General features: G+C 44.0%; 1 protein-coding gene and 1 pseudogene across 1 annotated transcript in view; one reads left to right on the top strand and one right to left on the bottom strand.

The window, feature by feature from the left end:
- Positions 1 to 25,690, top strand: part of chata (choline O-acetyltransferase a) — a 48,446-nt gene that overhangs the window by 9,702 nt on the left and 13,054 nt on the right. Inside the window, exons 8-12 of the mRNA XM_080215537.1 lie at positions 3,696 to 3,865; positions 5,803 to 5,903; positions 8,941 to 9,069; positions 17,382 to 17,504; positions 22,936 to 23,077. Of these exons, the coding sequence (XP_080071663.1) occupies positions 3,696 to 3,865; positions 5,803 to 5,903; positions 8,941 to 9,069; positions 17,382 to 17,504; positions 22,936 to 23,077 (665 nt within the window). The remainder of the gene's footprint in view (positions 1 to 3,695; positions 3,866 to 5,802; positions 5,904 to 8,940; positions 9,070 to 17,381; positions 17,505 to 22,935; positions 23,078 to 25,690) is intronic.
- Positions 13,800 to 17,282, bottom strand: LOC145360552 (N-arachidonyl glycine receptor-like; annotated as a pseudogene).

Genomic DNA, 25,690 nt, shown 5'->3' with positions numbered 1-25,690 from the left:
AAAATCTCACTTACTCTCCTGGCTGGAGACAATACACATTTCTTTAACCTGTGCTTAACCCTCTCTCTCCACTCACATTGTCTGTACCTTTAAGACTCACATTCCAACTATTATCTTGTAAATTGATTTTGTGTCTTTATATGCCCTGTTGGTGAACAGAACTTCCACTCACCTGATGAAGGAGCAGTGCTCTGAAAGCTAGTGGCTTGTGCTACCAAATAAACCTGTTGGACATTAACCTGGTGTTGTGAGACTTCTTACTGAGCTTACCACTATCACAGGGAACAGTTCCTGAGTGTTTACGTCTCTGCAGTTAGAATAGCTTTTCTCATATAAATACAGGTTCTATTTATTTATCAAGGATAGAAAGCAGGGCTTAACCTCACCTCCATCTTTTCAAACCTACGGAAAGCATGCCAATAGTTTCATAGTTACTTTAGTTCCAGAATATATTTTATTTTTCCGTTGGCACTGCCCATGTAAGTTTAAAGACAAAATTTAAAGACAAGGAGCAGCACGGTGGTGCAGGTTAGCACGGCTGCCTCACAGTGCCAGGGACCCGGCTTCAATTCTGGACTTGGGTGACTGGCTGTATGGGGTTTGCATGTTCTTTCCATGTCTGCATGGGTTTCCAGCGGGTGTTCCTGTTTCCTCCCACAGTCCAAAGATGTGCTGGTTAAATTCACTGGCAGTGAAAAGTTGCCCCTTAGTGTTGGGGGCAGGGGGGGGTGGGCGGGGGACGGCGCTGGGGGCTAGCAGGATAAACACATGGGGTTATGGGGATAGGGCCAGAGTGAGATTGTTGTCAGTGCAGGCTCGATGGGCCGAATGGCTTCCTTCTACACTGGCAGGATTCAATGATTCTATGAAATTCATTGATAGAGACAGAAGCAGTACACCGTGTATGGCAAATATATATTACACCACATTTGCCATTATTCCATGAAAGCACATGTGGTATTAAACACATCTTTACTCCATGGTGCTTCATGAAGAAACAAAATGTTATTCATGGCAATGACAATCACAACAATAAAATGAGATGTGTTGGGTCTGGCCTCAGTCTTTACATATAGTTTCACCTTTCTTATCTTGCCAACTGATCAGAACTTCATGGGAAAGGGTAAATATGAATTGCTGTTTCGAGCTAGAAATTTGTTTATGCAGATATTCAAATATTTATCTGCATAATCTTCCTCACTAGGCTGCAATGGCTCAATCAGTGTATGTTTAATAGACCTGAATGCTTCAGAAGTTGTGCAGTCATTTTCACTGCAAAGTGCATTCTTTTATTCAGCAACTCAAATGCAACAATATACCTCTGGAGTCAAGTTATTCTCTGACTTATCATGGAAGCATAGAATCCCTACAGTACAGAAGGAAGCCCATTGAGTCTGCAGCGATAACAATCCCACCTCAGGCCCTCTCCCCACAACCCCATTCATTACCCCGCTAATCCTTCTAACCTATGCATCCTGGGACACTAAGGAGCAATTTAGCATGGCCAGTCTACCTAACCTGCAGGTCTTCTAACAGTGGGAGGAAACGAGAGCACCCAGAGGAAACCCATGCAGACATGTGGAGAACATGCAAACTCCACACAGACTGTGACCCAAGCTGGGAATTGAACCTGGGTCCCTGGCACTGTGAGACAGCAGTGCTAACCGCAGTGCCACTGGGCCAGAATTTTACCAGCATGTCTGCTCCGATTCTGGGGGCGGATGAACTCGGAGAATGGCATTCTCCATTGGCCTCGGATGGGATCATACAAATCTCAGATGGATGTGCCAGTATGTCCCAGTGCAAGTTGGGGGAGAACATACTCGGCACCCTGTCTGTAACATTACATGGAGCATAACTCCAATGTAGTATCAAATCCGATTTTTAAAATGCACAGAAGGTAACTTACACATTTTATGTATTTTAGAAATTTTAAGGTTCTGAGACCACAGGTATTCTGCCTATGTGTTTTCTATCAACAGTGCAGGTTTAACCACAACCTAGAACAATTACAGTTCTATAACCAAGCTACGGCTTCAATTTTCCTCCTATTGTCTGGATCTGGGCATCATCATGGGTGGCACGGTGGCACAGTGATTTGCACTGCTGCCTTGCGGCGCCAGGGATCCGGGTTCAATTCCTGGCTTGGGTCACTGTCAGTGTGGTGTCTGCACGTTCTCTCCCCATCTACGTGGATTTCCTCCGGGAACTCTGGTTTCCTCCCACAGTCTGAAAGACGTGCTGGTTAGATCAATTGGCCATGCTAAATTCTTCCTCAGTGGAACCTGAACAGACAGTGGGGTGTGGCAATAGGGGATTTTCACAGTAACTTCATTGCAGTGTTATTATGAACCTACTAATAAATGAACTTAAACTATACTGCAGGCACAGCTTTGAGATCAATGTCTATTCAAAGCAATATAATCCCTGGCTATGCTGCCATTCTTCAGTCAAGTAGAAAGAACTCTCCTCTTCCATATCCTAATTGAACAACCTAAACAAGGACTCAAGTGTGTTAGGTTGTGTGGTTTCTGGTAACACAAAAACCATTCAAACCATCTCAGACTTCTAACACTTTGCTTTCTATTAGGTGCAGCTGTTGTGAAGTGAGGCAGTGTCCAATGATGAACTAGTCCCCAGTTTGGCCTGACATGAACATCTAAATTTAATTTGGATGGCCTCACATGACTAGACGAAGCAGTTTGGCAAAATCACTGTTGCATCAACAGAATCTGTGCAATAAAACTGGCCTACACGTTGTGGGATGATAAGGCTTGTCTTCAATTATTTGGTCTGTAAACAAAGGAGATTGTCAGGAAGCATAGAGGAGGACATGTCCCTGTCTACATCAATGGAGACAAAGTAGAAAGGGTCAAGAGCTTCAAGTTTTTAGGTGTCCAGATCACCAACAACCTGTTCTGGACAGCCCCCCACCCCCCACACCCCTATGCTGACATTATAGTTAAGAAAGCCCACCAACACCTCCACTTTCTCAGAAGGCTAAGGAAATTTGGCATGTCAGGTACAACTCTCACCAATCTTTACAGATGCACCATAGAAAGCATTCTTTCTGGTTGTATCACAGCTTGGTATGATTCCTGCTCTGCCCAAGATCGCAAGGAACTACAAAAGGGTTGTGAATGTAGCCCAATCCATCACTTCAAACCAACCTCCAACCTCCCAGTGTAGGCTCTGTCTACACTTCCCACTGCCTTGGAAAAGCAGCCAGCACAGTTAAGGGCCCCAAATACATTCTCTCTTCCATCTTCTTCCATTGGGGAAATGATACAAAAGTCTGAAGTCACATACCAACTGAGCCAAGAACAACTTCTTCCCTGCTGCCATCAGACTTTTGAATAGACCTACTTTGCATTAAGTTGATCTTCTTCGACACTCCATTATTGTATTTATTTACTATAACTGTGACACTACATTCTGCTCCCTCTCCTTTCCTTGTCTATGAATGGTATGTTTTGTCTGTATAGCGTGTGAGATAAATACTTTTCACTATATGTTAATACCTGTGACAATAATAAATCAAATCAAATGGTAATTAGCATGGCCATAGGTTTTTTTTGGAGTATTAGTAAAACCAACTCGACCTACTGCCCAACAGCACTTGTGGCATTAATTAGAATTGGTGACCTGAAATCCCGTTGACCTGGTTAATGAAATTTTGGACTTTCTCTTTGCAGACTCAACGAACCGAGACTCTCTGGATGCGATCGAACGCTGCATATTTCTGTTGTGTTTGGATGACCCAAGTGGTGTTGAGCAGACAGACGTAAACCTGGCACTGCAGATAATGCATGGCGGTGATTGTCGCAAAAATAGAGCAAATCGTTGGTATGACAAAACGATGCAGGTAATGGATGCCGAGCTCATGTGTGTAAGATTAAAATACTCTATGGAGAAAGTTTCATTGTCAGACTGAATCTTCCCTATAAAAAAGATTATATTATTGGAAATATTTCAAATTATTAGCCTAAAAACCTCTGCTTGTGATCATATAGAAACAGAAGAAAGGAGCAGGAGGAGACCATTTGATTGTTTGAGCCTGCACTGCCATTCATCACGATCATGGCTGATTGTCCAACTCAATAGCCTAATCCTGTTTTCTCCCCACAACCTTTGATCCCATTCACCCCAAGTGCTATATCCAGCCCCCTCTTGAATACATTCAATGTTTTAGCATCAACTACTTCCTGTGGTAATGAATTCCACAGACTCACCACTCTTTGGGTGAAGGAATGCCTCCTTACCTCTGTCCTAAGTGATCTATCTGAATCCTCTGATTATGGCCCCTGGTTCTGGATTCCCCCACCATCGGGGATATCTTTCCTGCATCTATCCTGTCTAATCCTTAGAATTTTATAACTCTCTGTGAGATCCCCACTCATTCATCTGAACTCCAGTGAAAACAATCCTAGCTTAGTCAATCCCTCCTCATACGTCAGTCCCATCATCCCAGAATCAGCCTGGTAAACCTTTGCTGCATCACAGTGGTTGAATGCTCAATATATTCAAATGATATTCCTTGTCTTTTTAATTTTTATCATAAATTAATCCACTTATTTTAAATGGTTTTATACCATGCTTACATCTAAAACTATGAAGATCATTAGGCTTAGTGAGAATGGAATAGTCTATGGCAAATTTTACAATCTACAATGCCAGACTGATGTGGCCCAGTGGTCAATGCTCAACAAGATTTTAACTGTGATGTAGAGATGCCGGTGTTGGACTGGGGTGGGCACAGTAAGAAGTCTCACAACACCAGGTTAAAGTCCAAAAGGTTTATTTGGTAGCACAAGCTTTCGGAATGCTGCTCCTTCATCAGGTGAATGGACTTTTTTATGGAGGGCTTGTCTGTAGGGAATGGCTTCTTTAACGTGTTTAGGGTGGAAGCTGGAGAACTGGAGCATCATGAGGTTATCCATTGGTTTGCAGTAGGGAGAAGTGTTGAGGTGATTGTCCTTGATGAAGATGCATGTGTCCAAGAATGCAACCGAGTCCATGGTGAGTCTGATAGTAGGATGGAACTTGTTGATGTCATCGTGTAGTTGTTTCAATGATTCTTCGCCGTGAGTCCAAAGGAAGAAAATATCATTGATGTATCTGGTGTATAGCGTCGATTGAAGGTTTCCACTCATCTGATGAAAGTGCAGCACTCCAAAGGCTCCTGATTCCAAATAAACCTGTTGGACTTTAACCTGGTGTTGTGAGACCTTTAACAAGATTTTAATTAGATGAGTGCTATCATGCTTAATCTGAATCTCCATATTTCTACCAGGCAATATTGCACTTTGGATTTTGGAATGCACACAGAATAAAACTGTAATGCTTAGCAGTCTGTTTCTCCTTTGTGTAGCTTACTATTCCAGATACTGATTTGACACCAATATCCCTTAAACATGCAAGTTGTAATACAGAATTAGATCAGCAATTGTTGAACCTGGGTTGCTGGAGCATGCATTAGATACCAGGAATTTCTTGTCTCCTGGTACACCTGCACAAGCTTCATTAGCTTTCTTGCTCCATTGACATGGGCAATTTCATGAGATAGCAGCCTTTTCTGTTGCTGCTCCCAAGTGCATGTTATTGTGTCCATGACAGTATCAAAGACCCCTGCGCATTGTAATGAAGCAGCTGCAGTATGTGTATAGACATCTCAGCAAAATAGCAGAATGAATCATAACTAGAAGGGTGCATTAATGATTAGCCTTGGATTGACCTCACAATGTGTAGCCTTACAAACAGGTTATCTGAGACAATACTGACCAATTTCCATTTTTTCTGCAGTTTATTGTTGGGAAAGATGGAGCCTGTGGACTAGTTTATGAACATTCACCTGCAGAAGGCATAGCCGTGATACAGTGTGTTGAGTACCTACTCTGTTACATGTACGTCATTGTACTCTATTTCTTAATTAGTATTTTGCAAAATTCTAGCTTACAATAACTTTGTTCATTGGAAGTTTTGCCAGAGGGATAGATGAGCAATATGGATAGAAGAATTTTCAGATAGATTTAAGGTTTAACAAAACAGACGGTGGTATGGTGGCACAGTGGTTAGCACTGCTGTCTCACAGCACCAGGGACTCGGGTTCAATCCCAGCCTCTGGTGACTGTCTGTGTGGAGTTTGCACGTTCTCCCCATGAATGCCTGGGCCTCCTCCGGGTGCTCTGGTTTCCTCCCACAGTCCAAAAATGTGCAGGTTAGGTGGATTTCAGGCAAACCTGTCCCTAAGTGTCGGGGGAGGGGTTAACAGGGTACATGCATGGGGTTACTGGGATAAAGTCAGGGTGGGATTGTTGTCAGTGTAAGACCGAAGGACTGAATGATCTCCTTCTGCATTGTAGGGATCCTATGAGTGGACATTCTTGCTTTTAGTCCAGTTGATCCTGACTGCAGATGGGTGCAATGAAATGAATGTATCAATAATACCCCACCATGTCTCTTTTTAAACTAAGAGGTGCCTCACTGCAGTGAAGATTCCTTTAGCACTCATTAAGCTCACAATATAGTTGGCCCGTACAGTGGAGAGCACTAAAGGCAGTTTTATCATGTCAATTTCACAAAAAGACCAACAGCAAGTAAGACTAAAGATTAAAAACAATAACACAATATGAGCATAAGAATACCTTACACAGTTAGTTTGTCTGTTATTTCCATTAAATGGGCTAGCGACTTTGAAAAGTCAAAAATTCACCATCAAATTTATATGCAAGATGCGGCACAGTGGCACAGTGGTTAGCACCGCTGCCTCACAGCGCCAGGGCCCCAGGTTTGATTCCCAGCTTGGGTCACTGTCTGTGTGGAGTTTGTGTGTTCTCCCCGTATCTGCTGGGTTTCCTCCAGGTTCTCTGGTTTCCTCCCACAGCCCAAAGATGTGCAGGTTAGGTGGATTGGCCATGCTAAATTGCCCCTTAGTGTCAGGGGGACTAGCTAGGGTAAATGCATGGGATTATGCAGATAGGGGCTGGATGGGATTGTGGTTGATGCAGACGCGATGGGCTGAATCGTACTGTTGAGATTCTATGAAATGTTCACAGCAGTTGGTGATTGAATATAAAAAGCATAATGTAAAAGTCACACCTTCATTTACTGCTGCTTTGGCAAACTTCTGAAGCAGTCCTTGTCCGTATGCAGCAAGACCTTGACAATGTTCAGCCTTGAGCTGATAAGCCTTGAGCTGCACAAATGTCAGGCAGTGGCCATCTCCAACAAGAGAGAATCCAACCATCACCCCTTCACATTCATTGGCATTACTTTCACTCGGTCAACATCTCGGGGGTTACCATTCACCATAAACTGGATTGGACCCACCATATAAATACTGTGGCTACAAGAATAGGTCAGAGGATGGGAATTCTGCAGCGAGTAACTCACCTCCTGACTCCCCAGAACCTGCTTTCTATTGACAAAGCACAAGCCAGGTGTGTGCTGTAATACGGTCCACTGGCCTGATGACTGCAGCTCCAACAATACTCAAGAAACTCAACACTCTCCAGGACGAAGCAGCTCACTTGATTGGCACCCACCAACTTAATATTCATTTGCTCCACCACTGACATACAGTGATAGCAATGGGTACCATTTGCAAAATGCATTGCAGCAACTCGCCTAGGCTCCTTCAATAGCACCTTCCAAACATGTGACCTCCATCCCCTTGAAGGACAGCAGACACATGGAAGCACCTGTCTCTATAAGTTCCCTTCCAAGCCATACACCATCCTGACTTGAAACTGTATCACCTTTCCTTCACCATTGCTGGGTCAAAATTCCCTTTCTGTCAGCAGTATGGGCATGTCTACACCTCATGGACTGCAACAGTTCAAGAAGGTGACTCACCACAACTTTCTCAAGGGCAATTAGGGATGGCCAATAAGTGCTAGACTAGCCAGCAGCACACACATCCCATAAAAGAATATATACATTAAAAAATACTCCTCTTTATTGAGGTAATCTGAAACATACAAACATTCATTCTATTTGCAAGGTTGTTACAGCATTGATCAAATATTACATCACATTAGAAAACATCTCAGGAAATGGTTCTACTACTTTTATGAGTTTAATAATGGGAAGTGCTTAGAAAGATGTGGAGCTTACAGAGCAGGAATTTAACCATTTGTCTGATATAGCTACTAGTTAAATTGGAACATTGCATGCGCAGGAGGTACATTTGTACAGAGCTCTGCTGTAGACAGTGCATGAGCTAGGCAAGCTTTAATACTATAGAATCATAGAATCCCTACAGTGCAGAAGCCGGCCATTCTGCCCATCAAGTCTGTGCCAACTCTGTCTGATAGAGCATTTACCCTGATCCAATCCCTGTTACCGCACGTATTTACATCACTAATCCCCCTAACCTACACATCTTTTGACATTAAGGGCAATTTAGCATGGCCAATCCACCTAAGCTGCACACCTTTGGACATCGCGAGCAGCAGATTGTTACATGAGCTATCCTGAAACATGTAAGATTGTTTCCCTTTGCACCATCCTTTAACATTGCAATTGGTGGCGGCACAGTGGCACAATGGTTAGCACTGCTGCCTTACAGTGCCAGGGACCCTGGTTGAATTCCTGGCTTGGGTCACGGTCTGTATGGAGTCTGCATGTTCTCCCTGTATCTGCATGGGTTTCATCTCGGCGCTTTGGTTTCCTCCCACAGTCTGAAAGTTGTGCACTGCCATGCAAAATTCTCCCTCAGTGTACCCAAACAGGTGCTGGCGTGTGGCGACTAGGGGATTTTCACAGTAACTTCATTACAGTGTTAACGTAAGCCTACTTGTGTTGGACAAATGGTGTGCAGTCAGACTTCACTTAGCATTGTTGGAATTCCTAAGCATGTCTAATTAAAGCCATTGCTCATCTCATATTGTAGACCATAAAAATTGAATATTTTTGTTATATGTGATGTGCCTTTCACAGTAAAGAAACTTCCAGGAAGTTAGTGCGTGCTGATTCTGTCTGTGAGCTGCCTGCACCAAGAAGACTGAGGTGGAAATGTGATTCTGAAACCCAAAGATATTTAGCGTCAGCAGCAGATAAGCTCCAAAGGTACAGACCACATGATAAGCAATATTTGACAAGGATTTCTTTATGGAAAAGTTATTAAAGCAACTCAGTGCGGCATTCACACGGTGAAGCCTTCCATTGTTTGCTGGAGCAGACGAGTGAAGGAGCAGAGAGACAGATAAGAAATTACCTGTTAAAAACCTGTTTAAATAAGTTTAAAGCACTTTCGTAGTAAGAACTTACCTTGTAGAACTGTTTAAATCATTTAAAAGCATTTTTGCGGGCTTTTTGTATTTACCGCTTTAAGAATTCTGAGGGAGTGGTTAGAAAGGAGTTGTGGGGGATCAGGCTTTAAAACAGCGCCAGGTTTAAAATGAGGCCTGGTGTAGACAGCGGGCAGCGTCGGAGCGGGCAGCGGAGTGAGGGGGAAGCAGAGTGAGCTACTAGGGCTTAAGATCAAAAGGGCTGGGGAGAAAAAGGGCCAGGTAAGTTCGTGTGGAAATTTCAATACTACTACAGTGAATAATGGAGGGGCATGTGATATGTTGTTTCTGTATGATGTGGGAACTGGTGGACCCCAGGGTCCTTCCCAGTGACCATGTCTGCAGTAAATGCAGGTTGCTGGAGGAGCTCCAGCTCAAGGTAGATGAGCTGGCCTCTGAGCTACAGACACTGAGGCTCATCAGGGGGAGAGAGGGTGCCATTGTCAATGGGGTGCAAGTGACATCCACCCCCCCTAGACTGGCTAACTCTAAGGGTCAGGAACAAGAGGGGGCTGCTGAGAGGAGGAAGGGGGTGGGGAGTGGAGGAAGGGGGGTGGGGAGAGGAGGAAGGGGGGTGGGGAGCGGAGGCCTCAGCCTCTCAATCTGCATAACAGGTTTGAGGTTCTTGCTTCCAGTCTGGACGAGGACGAGGGAGGTGAGGTTGGTGAGCAAACTGCACACGGTACAGTGATGCAGCAGGACATAGGCAAGGAGAAGGTGAAAAGGAACATAGTAGTGATTGGGGATAGTGGGGTGAAGGGTATTGACACTGTCCTTTGTCACAATGACAAAGTGCACAGAAGGGTGTGTTGTCTGCCTGGTGTTCGGGTCCGGGATGTCGCATCTGGGCTGCAGAGGAACCTGGAGTGGGAGGGTGAGAATCCAGTCATTGTGGTACATGTGGGTGCCAACGACGTAGGCAAAATGCGAACTGAGGATCTGGGGAGGGAGTATGAGAAGCTGGGAATGGAATTAAAAAGTAGAACCGACAAGGTGGTTATTTCTGGGCTACTGCCTGAACCGAGTGCAGACGGGCGTAGGGTTGATAGGATTAAGGAAGTGAATGGGTGGCTCAGGGATTGGTGTGGGAGGAATGGGTTTGAATTTATGGGGCATTGGCATCAGTATTGGGGTAGGTGGGACCTGTTCGGGCGGGATGGGGTTGGTCTGAACCGTGCTGGGACCAGAGTCCTGGCAAATCGTGTAAAGAGGACTGTAGACAGGGCTTTAAACTAATTAGGCGGGGGGAAGGGTGCGAGGGTAGGTGACATTACGAGGCCTAAAGTTAAGGAGAGGGTACAGGTAAGGGTAGAGGCTGAGGATGTCCCAATAATAGAGGGAATGGGGGCGTGAGTATGGTTGGTGGCGTTCCAGCAAATAGGGTCCAGGTGAAGGCTGGGATGAAGGCACTTTATCTGAATGCACGAAGCATTTGGAATAAAGTGGATGAGCTGGTGGCGCAGATTGGCACAAATGAATATGATCTGGTGGCCATTACAGAGACGTGGCTGCAAGGTGACAGGGACTGGGAGCTGAATGTCCAGGGGCATCATGTGTTTAGGAAGGATAGGCGGGAGGAAAAAGGTGGGGGCGTAGCTCTGCTGATTAAGGATAGCATCAGGGTGGTAGCAAGGGATGATATTGGAGCCAAAGAGCAGAAAGTGGAATCGTTGTGGGTAGAGATTAGGAACAGCAAAGGGAGGAAGACGCTGGTGGGTGTCGTCTATAGGCCCCCGAATAATGATCTGGAGGTGGGGCGGGCTGTTAACGAGCAAATAAGTGCGGCGTGCAGGAATGGGACGGCCGTAGTTATGGGGGATTTCAATCTGCATATTGATTGGTCGACCCATGTTGGACGCGATGGGCTCGAGGAGGAGTTCTTGGAATGCTGCCGGGATAGTTTCCTTGAACAGTGTGTGTTGGAGCCGACGAGGGAGCGAGCTATCTTGGATCTGGTGTTATGTAATGAGGCGGGTAGAATTAGGGACCTTGCGGTGAAGGATCCTCTTGGGGAGAGTGATCATTGTATGGTGGAGTTTCTGGTGCAGATGGAGGAGGAGAAAGTGGGTTCCCGGACACGCGTCCTTTGTTTGAACAGAGGGGAGTACGGTAGGATGAGAGAAGAATTGGCGAATGTGGACTGGGGGAGCGCGTTGGAAGGTAGGTCTGCTGAGGAGCAGTGGAGGATCTTTCTTGGTGCTCAGCAGAAATTTATTCCGATGGTCAAAAAAGACCGTAGGAGGAGAGGTAATAAGCCGTGGATAACGAAGGAGGTGAAGGAAAGTGTTAAATTCAAAGCGGAGGCGTTTAGAGTAGCTAAGAGTAGTGGGCGAGAAGAGGATTGGGAGAGGTTTAAATGTCAACAAAGATTGACAAAGAAGTTGATAAAGAAGGGTAGGAGAAACTATGAAGCTGGGCTAGCGCTTAATATAAAAAAGGATAGCAAGAGTTTTTATAAATATATAAAAAGGAAGAGGCTGGCTAGGGTGAACGTTGGTCCCTTAGAGGATGAGAAGGGGGACTTAGTGGTAGGGGATGGGGAAATGGCTGAGGTCCTGAATAACTTTTTTGTTTCAGTCTTCACGGAGGAGGACGTGAATAATTTGCCGGGTGTTAGTGATGGAAAGGTGGTAGGACTGGAGGGTCTCAATGACATTATTGTTACTAGAAAGGCGGTGCTCGACAGACTGGAGGGGCTGATTGTGGACAAGTCGCCAGGACCGGATGGAATGCATCCGAGGGTTCTGAAAGAAATGGCGGAGGTGATAATGGATGCCTTGGTGGTTATTTTCCAGACGTCGCTGGATTCCGGGGAAGTGCCGGAAGATTGGAAAGCGGCTAATGTTACGCTGTTGTTTAAGAAGGGTGCCAGGCAAAAGGCAGGGAATTATAGGCTGGTTAGTTTAACGTCTGTTGTAGGTAAAATGTTAGAATCCGTCATCAAGGAGGAAATAGCGAGGCATCTTGAGGGGAATTGCTTGATAGAGCAGACGCAGCACGGTTTCATTAAAGGGAAGTTGTGTCTGACAAATTTACTGGAGTTCTATGAGGATGTGTCTAGGGCGGTGGATAGAGGAGAGCCGGTGGATGTGGTCTTTCTTGATTTTCAGAAGGCGTTTGACAAGGTACCTCACAAGAGGTTATTGCAGAAGGTCAGGGGACATGGAGTTGGGGGTAAGGTGTTAGCGTGGATAGAGGATTGGTTGTCAAATAGGAGGCAGAGAGTGGGGGTCAATGGGTGCTATTCAGATTGGCGGATGGTGACTAGTGGAGTTCCCCAGGGGTCGGTGCTGGGGCCTCAGCTATTTACCATTTATATAGATGATCTGGAGGAGGGAACTGAGTGTATGGTGTCGAAATTTGCTGATGACACCAAGATTGGTGGAATGGCAAATTGTGCGGAGGGTGTGGAGAGTCTGCAGAAGGATCTAGATAGGCTGGGCGAATGGGCCAGGAAATGGCAAATGGAATTTAATGCTGGCAAGTGCGAGGTGGTCCACTTTGGTAGGAATAATGGTAGGAAAGATTATTACTTACGTGGCGAAAAACTGCAGCAGGCGACGGTGCAGAGGGACCTTGGGGGTCCTTGTGCATGAGTCGCAAAAACCCAGCTTGCAGGTGCAGCAGGTGGTCAGGAAGGCGAATGGGATGCTGGCCTTCATAGCGAGGGGGATTGAATATAAAAGTAGGGAGGTCTTGCTGCGGCTGTATAGGGCATTGGTGAGGCCGTAGCTGGAGTACTGTGTGCAGTTTTGGGCGCCGTACTTACGCAAGGATATTTTGGCCTTGGAGGGAGTGCAGAGGAGGTTTACTAGGCTGATGCCGGAGTTGAGGGGGTTGAGCTATGAGGAGAGGCTGAATAAACTAGGCTTGTACTCGTTAGAGTTTAGAAGAATGAGGGGAGATCTCATTGAGACGTATAAGATGATGAATGGCATGGATAGGATAGAGGTGGAGAGGCTCTTCCCGCTCAGAAAGGACAGTAGGACTAGGGGGCACAGCCTCAATATAAAGGGGGGGGCGGTTTAGAACGGAGTTGAGGAGGAACTTCTTCACTCAAAGGGTGGTGAATCTCTGGAATTCGTTGAAGTGGTGGAGGCTGCCTTGCTAAATATTTTTAAGACACGGGTTGATGGGTTTTTGATAAGAGAGGGGATTAAGGGTTATGGGGAGAGGGCGGGAATGTGGAACTGAGCCACGACAGATCAGCCATGATCTTATTGAATGGCGGGGCAGGCTCGAAGGGCTAGATGGCCTACTCCTGCTCCTATTTCTTATGTTCTTATGTTCTTTTGACTGCTAGGGGAGCAGTTCGGCAACAGTGACCACAATTTAGTATGGTTTAGTTACTGATGGATAAAGATGTGTAGTCGTCAAGTGAAGGTGCTAAATTGGGGGAAGGCTAATTATAATAATATTAGGCAGGATCTGAAGAATGTAGATTGGGGGCAGATGTTTGAGGGCCAATCAATATCAGGCATGTGGGAAGCTTTCACAGTTGATAGGAATTTAGGACTGGCTGGCACATTCTTGTAAGGATGAAGGGTAAGTATAGCAAGTTTTGGGAACCTTGGATAACAAGAAATATTGTGAGCCTAGTCAAAGAGAAAAAGGAGACATTTGTCAAGGCTAGGAGCCGGGGAACACACAAAGCATAGGAAAAATACAGTAAATGGCAGAACCCTTAAGAGTATTGATAGGCAGAGGGATCTGGATGTACAGGTACACAGATAACTGGAAGTGGCAATGGAGGTGGAGAAGGTAGTCAAGAAGGCATACATCATGTTTGCCTCCATTGGCCAGGGCATTGAGTTCAAAAACTGGCAAATCATGTTACAGCTTTATAGAACCTTAGCAAGGCCAGACTTGTAACATACTGTTTAATTGTGGTCGCTACGTTACCAGAAGGATGTGGCGCTTTGGAGAGAAAAGATTTACCAGGATGTTGCCTGGTATGGAGGGCATTAACTATGAGGAGAGGATGGAGAAACTTGGTTTGTTCTCACTGGAATCACGGAGGTTGAGGGATGAACTGCTAGAAGTCTATGAGGGGCCTATTATGAGGGGCATGGACAGAGTGGATAGTCAGAAGCTTTTTTCCAGGGTGGAAGAGTCAATTACTTGTGCATATAGGTTTAAGGTGTGAGAGGCAAGGTTTAAAGGAGATGTTTAAGGCAAGATTTTTGCACAGAGAGTGGTGGGTGCCTAGAACTCACTTCTGGGGAAGATAGTGGAAGTGGATACAATCGTGACTTTTAAGGGGTGTCTGGACAATTACATGAATTGGATGGGAATAGGGGGATATGGTCCCCAGAAGGGTAGGGGGTTTTAGTTCAGTCAGGCAGCATGGTCAGGGCAGGCTTGGAGGGCCGAAGGGCCTGTTCCTGTGCTGTAATTTCCTTTGTTCTTTGTCCTTTAAAACAGATGTGATAGGGAATGAAACCAGCACTGGAATAATGAGGACCACAATTATTTTGATGGATTTTTCTTTAGCGTTTGGTTTCAGTTTGGATTTTTTTTGAGGGGGATTGTTGGTGATGATTCAGTAACATGCTATCATAAGAATTAAGGGTAGGAGAAAAAGACAAAACCACTCTGACAAAGTTTGCATTCTTAGTTTTCTCAGGTGAATGATGGTGAGCATTTACAGGCAGGTTGTGAAGTTTGAGACCTTGCCAGGGTTGCTTTATGAAAACATAAATGGCAGAATAGGCGCGATGGTCATTGTCCAGATTCTGACACAAGTTTTCCACTGTGGCGAAGTTCGTGGCTGAGTTTGGGTTGGATCACAGTCATGTAACAGTCAACAGTGATGAGGGCTAAAAGCCCCAGGGCAATGCTGGGATAAAACATGGTGAGGGCAGCATTGACACAACAGGAGACACAAAAGGTTAATTCACAAGGATGGATCACGTGGGATTAGGAGTAATTTATTAGCTTGGATAGGTGACTGGCTGATGGACAGAAGACAGAGAGACGGGATACATGGGCTTTTTTCTGGATGGCAAGAAGTGACTAGTGGGATGCCACAGGGCTCGGTCCTTGGGCACCAGCTATTTACAATCTATATTAACAACTTGGATGCAGGGATAGAAGGCTCTATAGCCAACTTTGCAGATGACACATAAATAGGTGGGGCAGGAAGTTGCAATGAGGAAATAAGAACCTTACAAATGGATATAGGTGGGTTAGGAGAGTGGGCCAAAATGTGGCAGATGGAGCTTAAAGTGGAGAAATGTGACACCATGCATTTTGCTCAGAAAAATGGGAAGGCAACTTGTTATCTAAATGGGGAGAGAGGGTGTGGTGCTCTGGTGCACTGGGAACTGACTCATTCATGAGTCGCAGAAAACTAGCATGCAGATACATCTGGTAATAAAGAAAGCAAGTGGAATGTTGGCAGTTACAGCTAAAGGAATAGAGTATGAAGGTGAGGAAGTATTGTTGCAACTACACAAGGCTTTGGTGAGGGTGCACCTGGAGTATTGTACACAGTCTTGGTCCTCTTATTTGAGGAAAGATGTAGTGGTACTGGATGCAGTCCAGAGGAGGTTCACTAGGTTGATTCTAGAGATGAGGGTTTGTTGTATGGAGAGAGATTGAACAGTTTAGGCCGATACTCCCTGGAATTTAGAAGAATGAAGGGAGATCAAATTGAGGTATACAAGATGATAAAAAGTATGAATAGAGTAGACATGGAGCAGATGCTTCCTCTTGTGGGGCATTCCAGGACGACAGGTCATAGTCTTAGGATAAGGGGTAGCAGATTTAAAATAGAGTTGAGGAGAAACTACTTCTCCCAAAGGGTTGTGAATTTGTGGAACCCCAAGTGCACTGGATGCTGGCACAGTGAGTAAAGTTGGGGAGTTAGACAGATTTTTAGTTGGTAATGGGGTCGAAGGGTTATGGGGAGAAGGCAAGAAAATGGGGATGAGGAGCATATCAGCCATGATTGAATGGCGGAGCGGACTCGATGGGCCGAATGGCCTAATTCTGCTCCTATATCTTATGAACTTACGGATTTAGGAGATGTACCAAAGGGCCAGTAATTCCTCCCACAGTAGATCAAATGGAAAGGCAGCAGTATTATGTAAATGAGATCCAGCTATGCAAAATTCATCATGTCTCTGTCTACAGATGTGCCCTTTTTGGTGGTGCAGCGAAGATCCAGATTGGATTCACGTTAACGTTGCGAAAACAATGCTGTTAAAGATAACCACCCCCTATTCTAAACTTTGGGAGTTACAGGGCTGAGAGGCTGCTGTTTTCTATTTGTATTTTTAAAATGTTGGGCTGAGACACTCATAATCCTTGATCGAAAAGGCATAGGAACAAAAAGTAAATGAATATAAGTTATTGAAAGTGGCAGGAAAGTTTGCAAGCACAGTGAGCAAAGCACACAGTATCCCAGGCTTTATTCATAGGGACATGGAGTACCAGAGCAAAGAAGCTATTTTAAATCTGCATAAAACACTGGTTCAGCCTCAACTGGAGTATTGTGTCCAGTTCTGTGCTCCACACATTTGGAAAAATGTGAAAGAATTAGAGAATGCAGAAAAGATTCATAACAATGGTTCCAGGGGTGAAGAACTTCAGTAATAAAGATAGGTTAGAGAAGTTGCGGCTATTTTCCTTGGAAAAGAGGAAGTTGAGAGGTGATTTGATAGAAGTATTCAAATCCATGAGGGTTCAGGACTGCGAGCAGATAGGGAGAAACTATTGCCATTCATGAAAGGATCGAGAATGAGAAGGGACAGATTTAAGGTTAATACAGAAGAAGCAACGGATATACAATGAGGAACATCTTCATGCAACAAGTGGTTGAGATCTGGAATGCACTGGCTTAGATGTGATGGAGGCACAACGGAGGGGATAGTGCTATCTCAAAAGGAGCGATCTTCAAGGTTATGGGGAGAAGGCAGGGGAATGGCAACAAGGAGCAAAGAACTGACACAGACACGAGGGCTGAATGGTCACCTTCCATAAATCCATGACAAAGTGTAGTTCTGTAGATTATCCAAAGGAACGTAAATCCTGCAGAGTCTCATGATGTTAAATACATCTTATAACTTTGGTCATTTGTTTACACAGGTTGATTGAAAACATTGATTTAAATGTGTATCGGTTTAAGACTTTTGGCAAAGACTTTATGAAGAAACAGAAGATGAGTCCTGATGCCTTTATTCAGGTTGGATTGCAGTTGTCTTTTTACAGGTGTGTGTTTGAAATTTCAGTGTGCTCCAGTCTGGTTGACCAACCAAACCCTGTTCTTTCCACTAACCGTATCACAACATAATCCATTGTCACCGTTCTTTCTAGCCAAACAATTTGATTTATCAATATATGCTGGTCACCCTAACTACTCAGTATTTCAGATTCTCACTGCTCCCTGTGTAAAGTTTCTCCTGAATTCCATACTGGATTTATTAATGACTGTCATTGGTAAGTCTTGAGGCTCCGTGATAGCACACCTTCCTTTGGACCAGAAGTTCTGGTTTCAAGTTCCTCTTCGGGACTTGATGGCCACGGAAGATGCATCTGTAATGTGGTCAAACATGTTGTCAGATGTAAGACCTTCCAATAGTCAGGCAGTAAGAGTGGGAGAGTTTCCTGGTCAGCCGTACTGCAGAAGACAACAACAAACCACTGCAATACTTTGCCAAGCATTATCACGGACCGGTCCATAGTCACCGACACCATCTGACAGCATGGTCCTTGGGGAGGAGGGGGAATGCTTGACTTATGTTTGTGGTCCCTAATTCTGGTTTCCCGTGCAAATCACTTTTCACTTACCCAATCGCTGTGGTGCCGCAGTAGCATTGTTACTGACAGCGTCAGGTTGACTTGATACCTTTGGAGAATGAGCAATAATAACACACAGATTGGTCTCCATTTCCTTACTAGTGGATATCCCTTTGTGATGTCCCTCCATAGTGATCAAGCTCAAAAGCTAAGAGAGCCTGCTTTAAAGGGTCCATTTGCCAACCATTTCACTCTTCAGTGAGGCCACAAAGCCCCCCTTTTAACTTGCAGTAATCCACTTGTGATGCAAGCCCAAATGCTGGGAGAGTGTATTCAGGCTGTGCCTTGAAGGTGGGACCTCTATAGCTTGAGACCCTTAGTAAGATCTTCTATATTCATCAGACCTTGGTAAGATCTCCTCCAGGGCCAAGTCACATTACTGCAAAGTTTACGTTGCTTCATTACATTATCCCTAAGGTAGGATATTTTAATAATGCACCAAGTATCATGTGATCAAGGATTTCCTCCCACAGTCCAAAGATGTGCAGGTAAGGTTGATTGGCCATGTTAAATTGCCCCTTAGTGTCAGGGGGGTTAGCAGAGTAAATATGGAGAAAGGGCCCAAGATGGGATTGTTGTCGGTACAGGCTTAATGGGCCGACTGGCCTCCTTTTACAGTGTAGGGATTCTATCACAATTTCTGCTTCAATTTCTATTTAAATGTACATTAAATCCTTTCTGCCATTCCTAACCTCATGCACTTAATTGATCCTAATCTTTCATAACGTTATCAATCTCTCATGTTAGCTGTGCGGCACAGCGGTTAGCGCTGCTGCCTCACAGTGCCAGGAACCTAGGTTCAATTCCGGCCTTGGATCACTGTCATTGCAGAGAGCGCATGTTCTCCCCATGTCTGCGTGGGTTTCCTTCGGGTGGTCTGGTTTTCTCCCACAGTCTGAAAGACATGCTGGTTAGGGTGTATTGGCCAAGTTCTCCCTCAGTGTACCTGAACAGGTACTGGAGTGTGGCAACTAGGGGATTTTCACAGTAACTTCGTTGCTCTGTTAATGTAAGCATATTTCTGACACTAATTTAAAAAAATTATCTGATATAGTTCTCTTCAGTATCATTTCTGGTTAGTGTGGAAAGCAGGGGTCTGGCAACAGAATTTAATCAGTTATTACCAAAACACAATTTGCTGGAAAATCTCAGCAGGTCTGGCAGCATCTGTAAGAAGGGAAAAGAGCTGACATTTTGAGTCCAGATGACCCCTTGTCAAAGCTAAAAAGCCTAGAAAGAGGGAGATATTTACACAGCAGGTGGAGGGAATGAAAGATGAGTCATAGCCACAGAAAGCAGGGAAAAGGCTGCCAATGTTTGTCCACACAGAGAATAAAGGGTGTGAATGGCCAAACGGCAGAGAAGTAAAATCAGAGGGTAAACAGTGACAGATGAAGGTGTGGGGAAAGAGGAGTGGAATGGGTGGGACAGCGGCTAAAATTTAGAAAAAAGGGGAAGCAGGAAGCAAAGGTGGAGAAAAGTTAAGGAAAGTGGGGGATAAAGCAGGGGGAAAGAATGGAGGGAAGGAAAATGAAGAAAGACAATAAAAAATAAAAGGTAGAGAATAGTAAAAAATGAAATGAAATGAAGCAAAGGGGTTGAGGTGGGGTGGGGCTAATCATCTGAAGTTTTTGAATTCGATGTTGAGACGGGAAGGCTGTAAAGTACCCAACCGGAAGATGAGATGCTGTTCCTCCAGTTTGCATCGAGCTTCACTGGAACATTGCAGCAGGACAAGGACAGACATGTGGGCATGGGAGGAGGATCATGTGTTAAAATGGCAAGCAACTGGATATAAGAGGCTCAGTATAATTGGGGATATAACCAATTGGCCATTCACAGCTTCTATTCTCTCCATGGACTGCCATTAGCAGCCTTTTCCTCTGGTTTCTGTGGCTATAACTCACCTTTCATTCTCTCACCCTGCCGTATTAATATCTCCCACTTTCTATGCCATTTTGCTTTGACAAAGTTTGTCTGAACTCAAAACATCAGCTCTTTCTCTCCTTACAGATGCTGCCAGACCTGCTGAGATTTTCTAGCATTTTCTCTTTTGGTTTCAGATTCCAGCATCCGCAGTAGTTTGGTTTTATTCAGTTATTACACTGTAGCCAGATATTTTTCCATTTATCTTCCCTTGCTGTTTCTCAATACCAAAGCAATTCATAATCTAGAATCATAGAAACCCTGCAGTGTAGAAAGAGGCCATTCGGCCCATCGAATCTGCACTGACCACAATCCCACCCATTCCCTACCCCCATATCCTTACACATTTACCCGCTAATCCTGCTAACCTACACATCTCAGGACACTAAGAGCCAATTTTAGCATGGCCAATCAACCTAACCCACACATCATTGGACTGTGGAAGGAAACCCGAACACCCAGAGGAAATCCACGCAGACACGAGGAGAATGTGCAAACTCCACACAGACAGTGACCCAAGCCAGGAATCGAACCCAGGTCCCTGGAGCTGTGAAGCAACAGTGTTAACCACTGTGCTATCATGCCACCCAATCTAATTAACTAATATTTCAGTAATAACATTTCGAGCAGGATTTTCCAGCCACACTTGCCCTGAAACCAGAAAATCCTGCCTGAGATCAACAGATCTGCCCCTCGGCCGCTATGATTCCCATGGCGGCCAGAAGGGGGAAATTGTTTCTAAATGAGATATAAGCTACATGTGGAATTTCATCCAATACTTTCTGAAAGTCTAACTAGATTATGGCCACTGGATTGCCCTTGTCAGTTCGATTTGGTTATCTATTCAGTAGATTCGTGAAGCTCGACTGGTTAATTTGGAAGTCATGCTGACCATTTCTCATTAGAAATCTAACTCTTTGTATCTTAGTTCAAGAGAATTGTTCTGGTTCAGGTTAGAACATCCAAAGTGTTTTACGAAGTCCACCTAAATTATAAGTTTTGCATCTTGAATTTGGCTAGGATAAGCATGATTCCACTTCAGGTATGATTCAAACGACTCACTAGGGAGCTTTTAGCAAACAAAGTTTATTTATGAATATAGTTAACATGTATAGTAAGAAAATTAGCATTAACTTTTATCAATTACAAACAAAGACAAAACAACCAAAATAATGTGTTCCAATCAAACAAAAACTCTTGCCATAGATAAAACCCTTTAAGCAGGTTCAATACAGCAAAGTCTACTGCTCACGTGATAATGGAAATTGAGTCCTTTGGTTGAAGTCTGCATTTCTCCGAATTCATTCCAAACAGTTTGAAAACAAGATAGCTTCCCTAAAACACTCTGGTCCAGACCCCAACAGCAACACATTTTCACCCTTCAGGCAAACAAGATCTTGTTTTCAGTTCAACAACAGAATTTCAAAAAAACAGGGAGAGAGGGAAAACACTTCTTTTTAGCTTGCTGTTCCTTCTAAAACTAAAACTCAAACCTGCAGCTCCAAACTGAAACTGAAAAAAGCTGTCCAAAAAGATATGACTACCCTCCTAACAATGCAGGATTGTAAAACTAATCCCAGAGTAAATGCAAACAGCCACATTTAAGTCACTTAAGTAGCAATAAAAGGACTCATCACAGTCAGCCCGGTAACATAATGACATCAGCTAAAGCCATGAGCTGAGAAACACTGACTATGAGAGCTGCAGAGATCATGATTTTAAAAATAACATATCTTAAAGGTACACTAATGTCACAGAATCCACACGTTCCAGCCAGCAGTCCACCTCGGTGCAACATTTAACCTCATTAGCGTCAGTGCAGTGGCCCAGGTTTAAAATCCTGTGCTAAAATTGAGCTGGTTATTTTGGGTGTGTATTAAAGGCACTATCCAAATTCACTGATTTATTTGCTCACCGTTCCAGCTGAAATGTACCATTCCCCCACTCAGTGCCAGTGTAGGCAGGCCACAAAGGAAGCACAAGGCCATCATGTGTACCATTGCATGGCTGTCAGTATTGAATGGTGCATTAAATGGTGACGCTTAATGGTGTATATGGTCTGCATCTGCTCTTGTTTCCTATGTCCTTCGCCCTGGAGTCTGAGACCAGTTGTGCATGTTTACATGAAAAACCGGGAGGACAGTTCCTCCAGCGGAACTTATTGCACTCAACAGTATCCTTCATTGGAAACTCTGAGCTAGAACCTGAGGTTGTGACACTGGACAGGGTAGCAATGTTTCAAACCACAAAGGCAGCAATTCCTGAGGAACCAGGGGAGTCACTTAACCAAGATTAAACCCAACATCATTGAAGACTATAGGCTGAAATGATTCTAATGGGTTAAAGTACACAATTCAAGTCAATGCATGCACCAGAGACGCTATTACAGCTTCCCCAGTGTGGAACACAAGTCATTGCATCTCTCACTCAAATCCTCTCTCATTCTCTTGAAAATTCATGAATGAAAGCTATCTCATGCCCTGAGTATATTAAATTCCTTAAGGTTCTTCATAATGCATGCATTCATAGCATCCAGAAAGGTTGGACATGCCAAATTAAAATGACTGCACCTCGAACTTCATCTTCATATAATTCACAAGTTCTGCTGTGAAAAATTATTGTTATACATTTTCTGATGCTCTGTGATATTTATCACATTTAATCCTGAATTGATTTATCTGTTTTATTGTCTCCCTTATACAAAATAAATGTCTTATGATCCTTTTCTGCTGACTATAGTCTAACTTTCTATTATCCCCTTTCTTTTTCGCTTTCTATTTATCTTTGGCTGAGTTTTTCACATTTTTGAGGAGTGTTTGTTTCTTTACATTAACAATGATTTTGCTCTTCCCAAATTTCTCTTCCCCTTGGGGACTTTTCACGTTGCTAAAAATTGCTGTTGATGTTTCTAATCCAGATGCCATGGGAGACTTGTCCCCACTTATGAAAGTGCTTCAACACGTCGCTTCCATGAAGGAAGAGTTGATAACATTCGATCAGCAACTAAAGAGGCACTCGATTTTGTAAAAGCGATGATAGATGGGGGAGCGTCTGTCTCGGTGCGTCTTAGTCTTAGGTGTCTCTCTCTCTGTCTGTCCCTTCCTCTCCTCACTGTCCTCTACTTTTACTTTTTGACTTGAGTATTGCTCAAAAAAGACACATGTTGTCAAAATTTTTCATCTGGCACTTATCAGGTCAATTCACAAGAGTACCGTATATAAAGGGAACAATAACATATATTGCAAGACAGGAGTGTCCTGATTGGTTGGCAGATGTTCTCTGCCTGGTAGAGGTATTGCCATGGAGATTTGTTTCTTTTATGGCTTGCCTTGACTTCTGTCTTTATTCCCATTCCCCACCACTCTGCTATGATATCACATGATACAAGTGCAGTAAATTTCAAACCAGAATTGAAAAAACTAATCGACACAATGTCAATTTTCAGTACTACAGGGAAGAGGCAGAGAAATGGGATTAAGTGAAGAGCTTTTGCAAATAGATTCCCTCTGTATTGTATGATTCTACCTGAAGACTTAACAAATTTGCCTGACGTTTTGCCAAGTTCAAAAGGTATGTGAGCATGACTATGTCAACATGGTGTTTGACACCACTCCCAATCCTGGCACCAGATGTTAGTAAGGAGGACTTTGCAGGGTCAACACAGCTGGATTTCCCATTGATGTTGCCAGTGCCGAGGTTGGTTCCGAATGATCCATTCAGTTCATTCATTCTGGTAAACTTTGAAGTAGTTTTGATACAACTGAATGGCTAGCTAGGCTGTTTTGGAATCAATTGGTATGGGTCTGGAGCCACATGTCAGCCAGACCAGATGAAGATGACGGATTTCCTTCCCAAAATGACATCACTGAACATCATTTAACAATAATCAATGATAATTTCAAGGAATAATGAGTTGAACCCATGTCCCCAGTGCATTAGCCTAGATCTCTGGATTATTATTCATGCAGTGACATTACCAATAGGCCAAGGTTTCCCCTTAACAGTGCCAACAATTTTGGAGATATTATGGATAATGCCCAAACATATCAGTTTGGGACAAGAGAGGTTGGATAGGCTTGGGTTGTTTTCTCTGGAGCAGAGAAGACTGAGTGGCAAGCTGATTGAGACATTCAAGATTATAAGGGGCACAGACAGAGTGGGTAGGGAGCAACTGTTTCCCTTAAATGAAGGGTCAGTTATGAGGGGACACAAGTTAAAAGTGAGGGGTGGGAGATTTTGGGGGGATTTGAGGAAAAGGTGGTGACAGTCTGGAATGCACTGCCTGGGAGGGTGGTGGAGGCAGGATGCTTCACATCCTTTAAACAGTACCTGGATGTGTACCTGGCATGCCATAACATTCAAGTCTATGGGCCAAATGTTGGCAAGTGGGATTAGGTGGGCAGTTCAGGGCCTTTCATGTGTCAGTGCAGACTCGATGGGCCGAAGGGCTTCTTCTGCTCTGTCAAGTTCTGTGATTCTGTGACTAGTTCCTGATGAAGTTTTCACCAAGAAATTATTCAGCAAGAATTCGTTGCTGATGTTAGTTCCAGAGTCAACCACGTGAGTCTGGAGTCACATGTAAGCCAGACCGGGTAAGAACAGCAGATTTCCTTCCCTAAGGGACGTTAATGAACCAGATGGGTTTGTCCGACAATCGGCAATGGTTTTATGGTCACTCTTATCAAAACTAGCTTTTAATTCCAGATTTATTAACTGAATTTAAATTCCACCAACTAACATGGTGGGATTTGAGGCCATGCCTAGGGCATTAGTTTGGGTCTCTAGATTACTGGCCAGGCAACATCAACACTAATACACCACTTCTCCCTTTCACTGAGACATATACTTGCTGTAATTCTATCCTCTTAAATCATCCTGTTCTTTATATTTTTAATGCATTGATGTATTGTTCTTTCCACTTCTGCTATTGTGAGTGAGTAACCATGTGTTGGAGCGTGTGAACTAGTGTGTACACGTCACACACATCTCTGCAGCACAAGTGACTTTGTGGACATGTCTGAATGTACATGAGAGGTACACCAAATATTTGTGCAATTATAAAGCTGAAAGATTAGTGGAATGCATTCATGTATATAGATTGAAGAAGGAATGGGTGTACCAGCAAACACTTGCATTTATATAGTGCCTTTAACAATGATGAAATATCCTAACGTGCTTCATAGGAGCATTATAATGCAAAATTGACATTGGGCCACGGAAGGATAAATGAAAGTAGATTCCCAACGTTTGCTCAAAGGAAGTAGATTTTAAGGAATATCTTAAAGGTGGAGAGGTTTATGATCATTATCTCGAACTGAGGTTCTTGGGAACTAAAGCTATGATCATCAATGATGGAATGATTAAAGTTGGAAATGCTGAATTATCCAGAGTTAGAGGAGCACAGATATCTGGGATTGACGTGAGGTTGGAGGAGATTGCAGAGTTATGGAGGGATGAAGTCAGTGGAGGGATTTAAAAACAAGGACGAGAATGCAAGGGAGGGTGGTGCAGTGGCGTAGTCATTGATCTAACAATCCAAAGAACCAGGTTAATGCTCTGGGGAACCAGGTTCAAATCCTACCATGTGAAATCTTAATTCAATAAAAATCTGGAATTGGAAGTCCAACGATGACCATGAACCCATTGTCAGTTGTCATAAAAACCCATCTGGT

This window comes from Carcharhinus amblyrhynchos, chromosome 31 (genome assembly GCF_965287045.1).
Source record: "Carcharhinus amblyrhynchos chromosome 31, sCarAmb.v2.hapA, whole genome shotgun sequence".
Taxonomy (NCBI): domain Eukaryota; kingdom Metazoa; phylum Chordata; class Chondrichthyes; order Carcharhiniformes; family Carcharhinidae; genus Carcharhinus; species Carcharhinus amblyrhynchos.
This window is presented reverse-complemented; position numbering and strand designations above follow the sequence as displayed.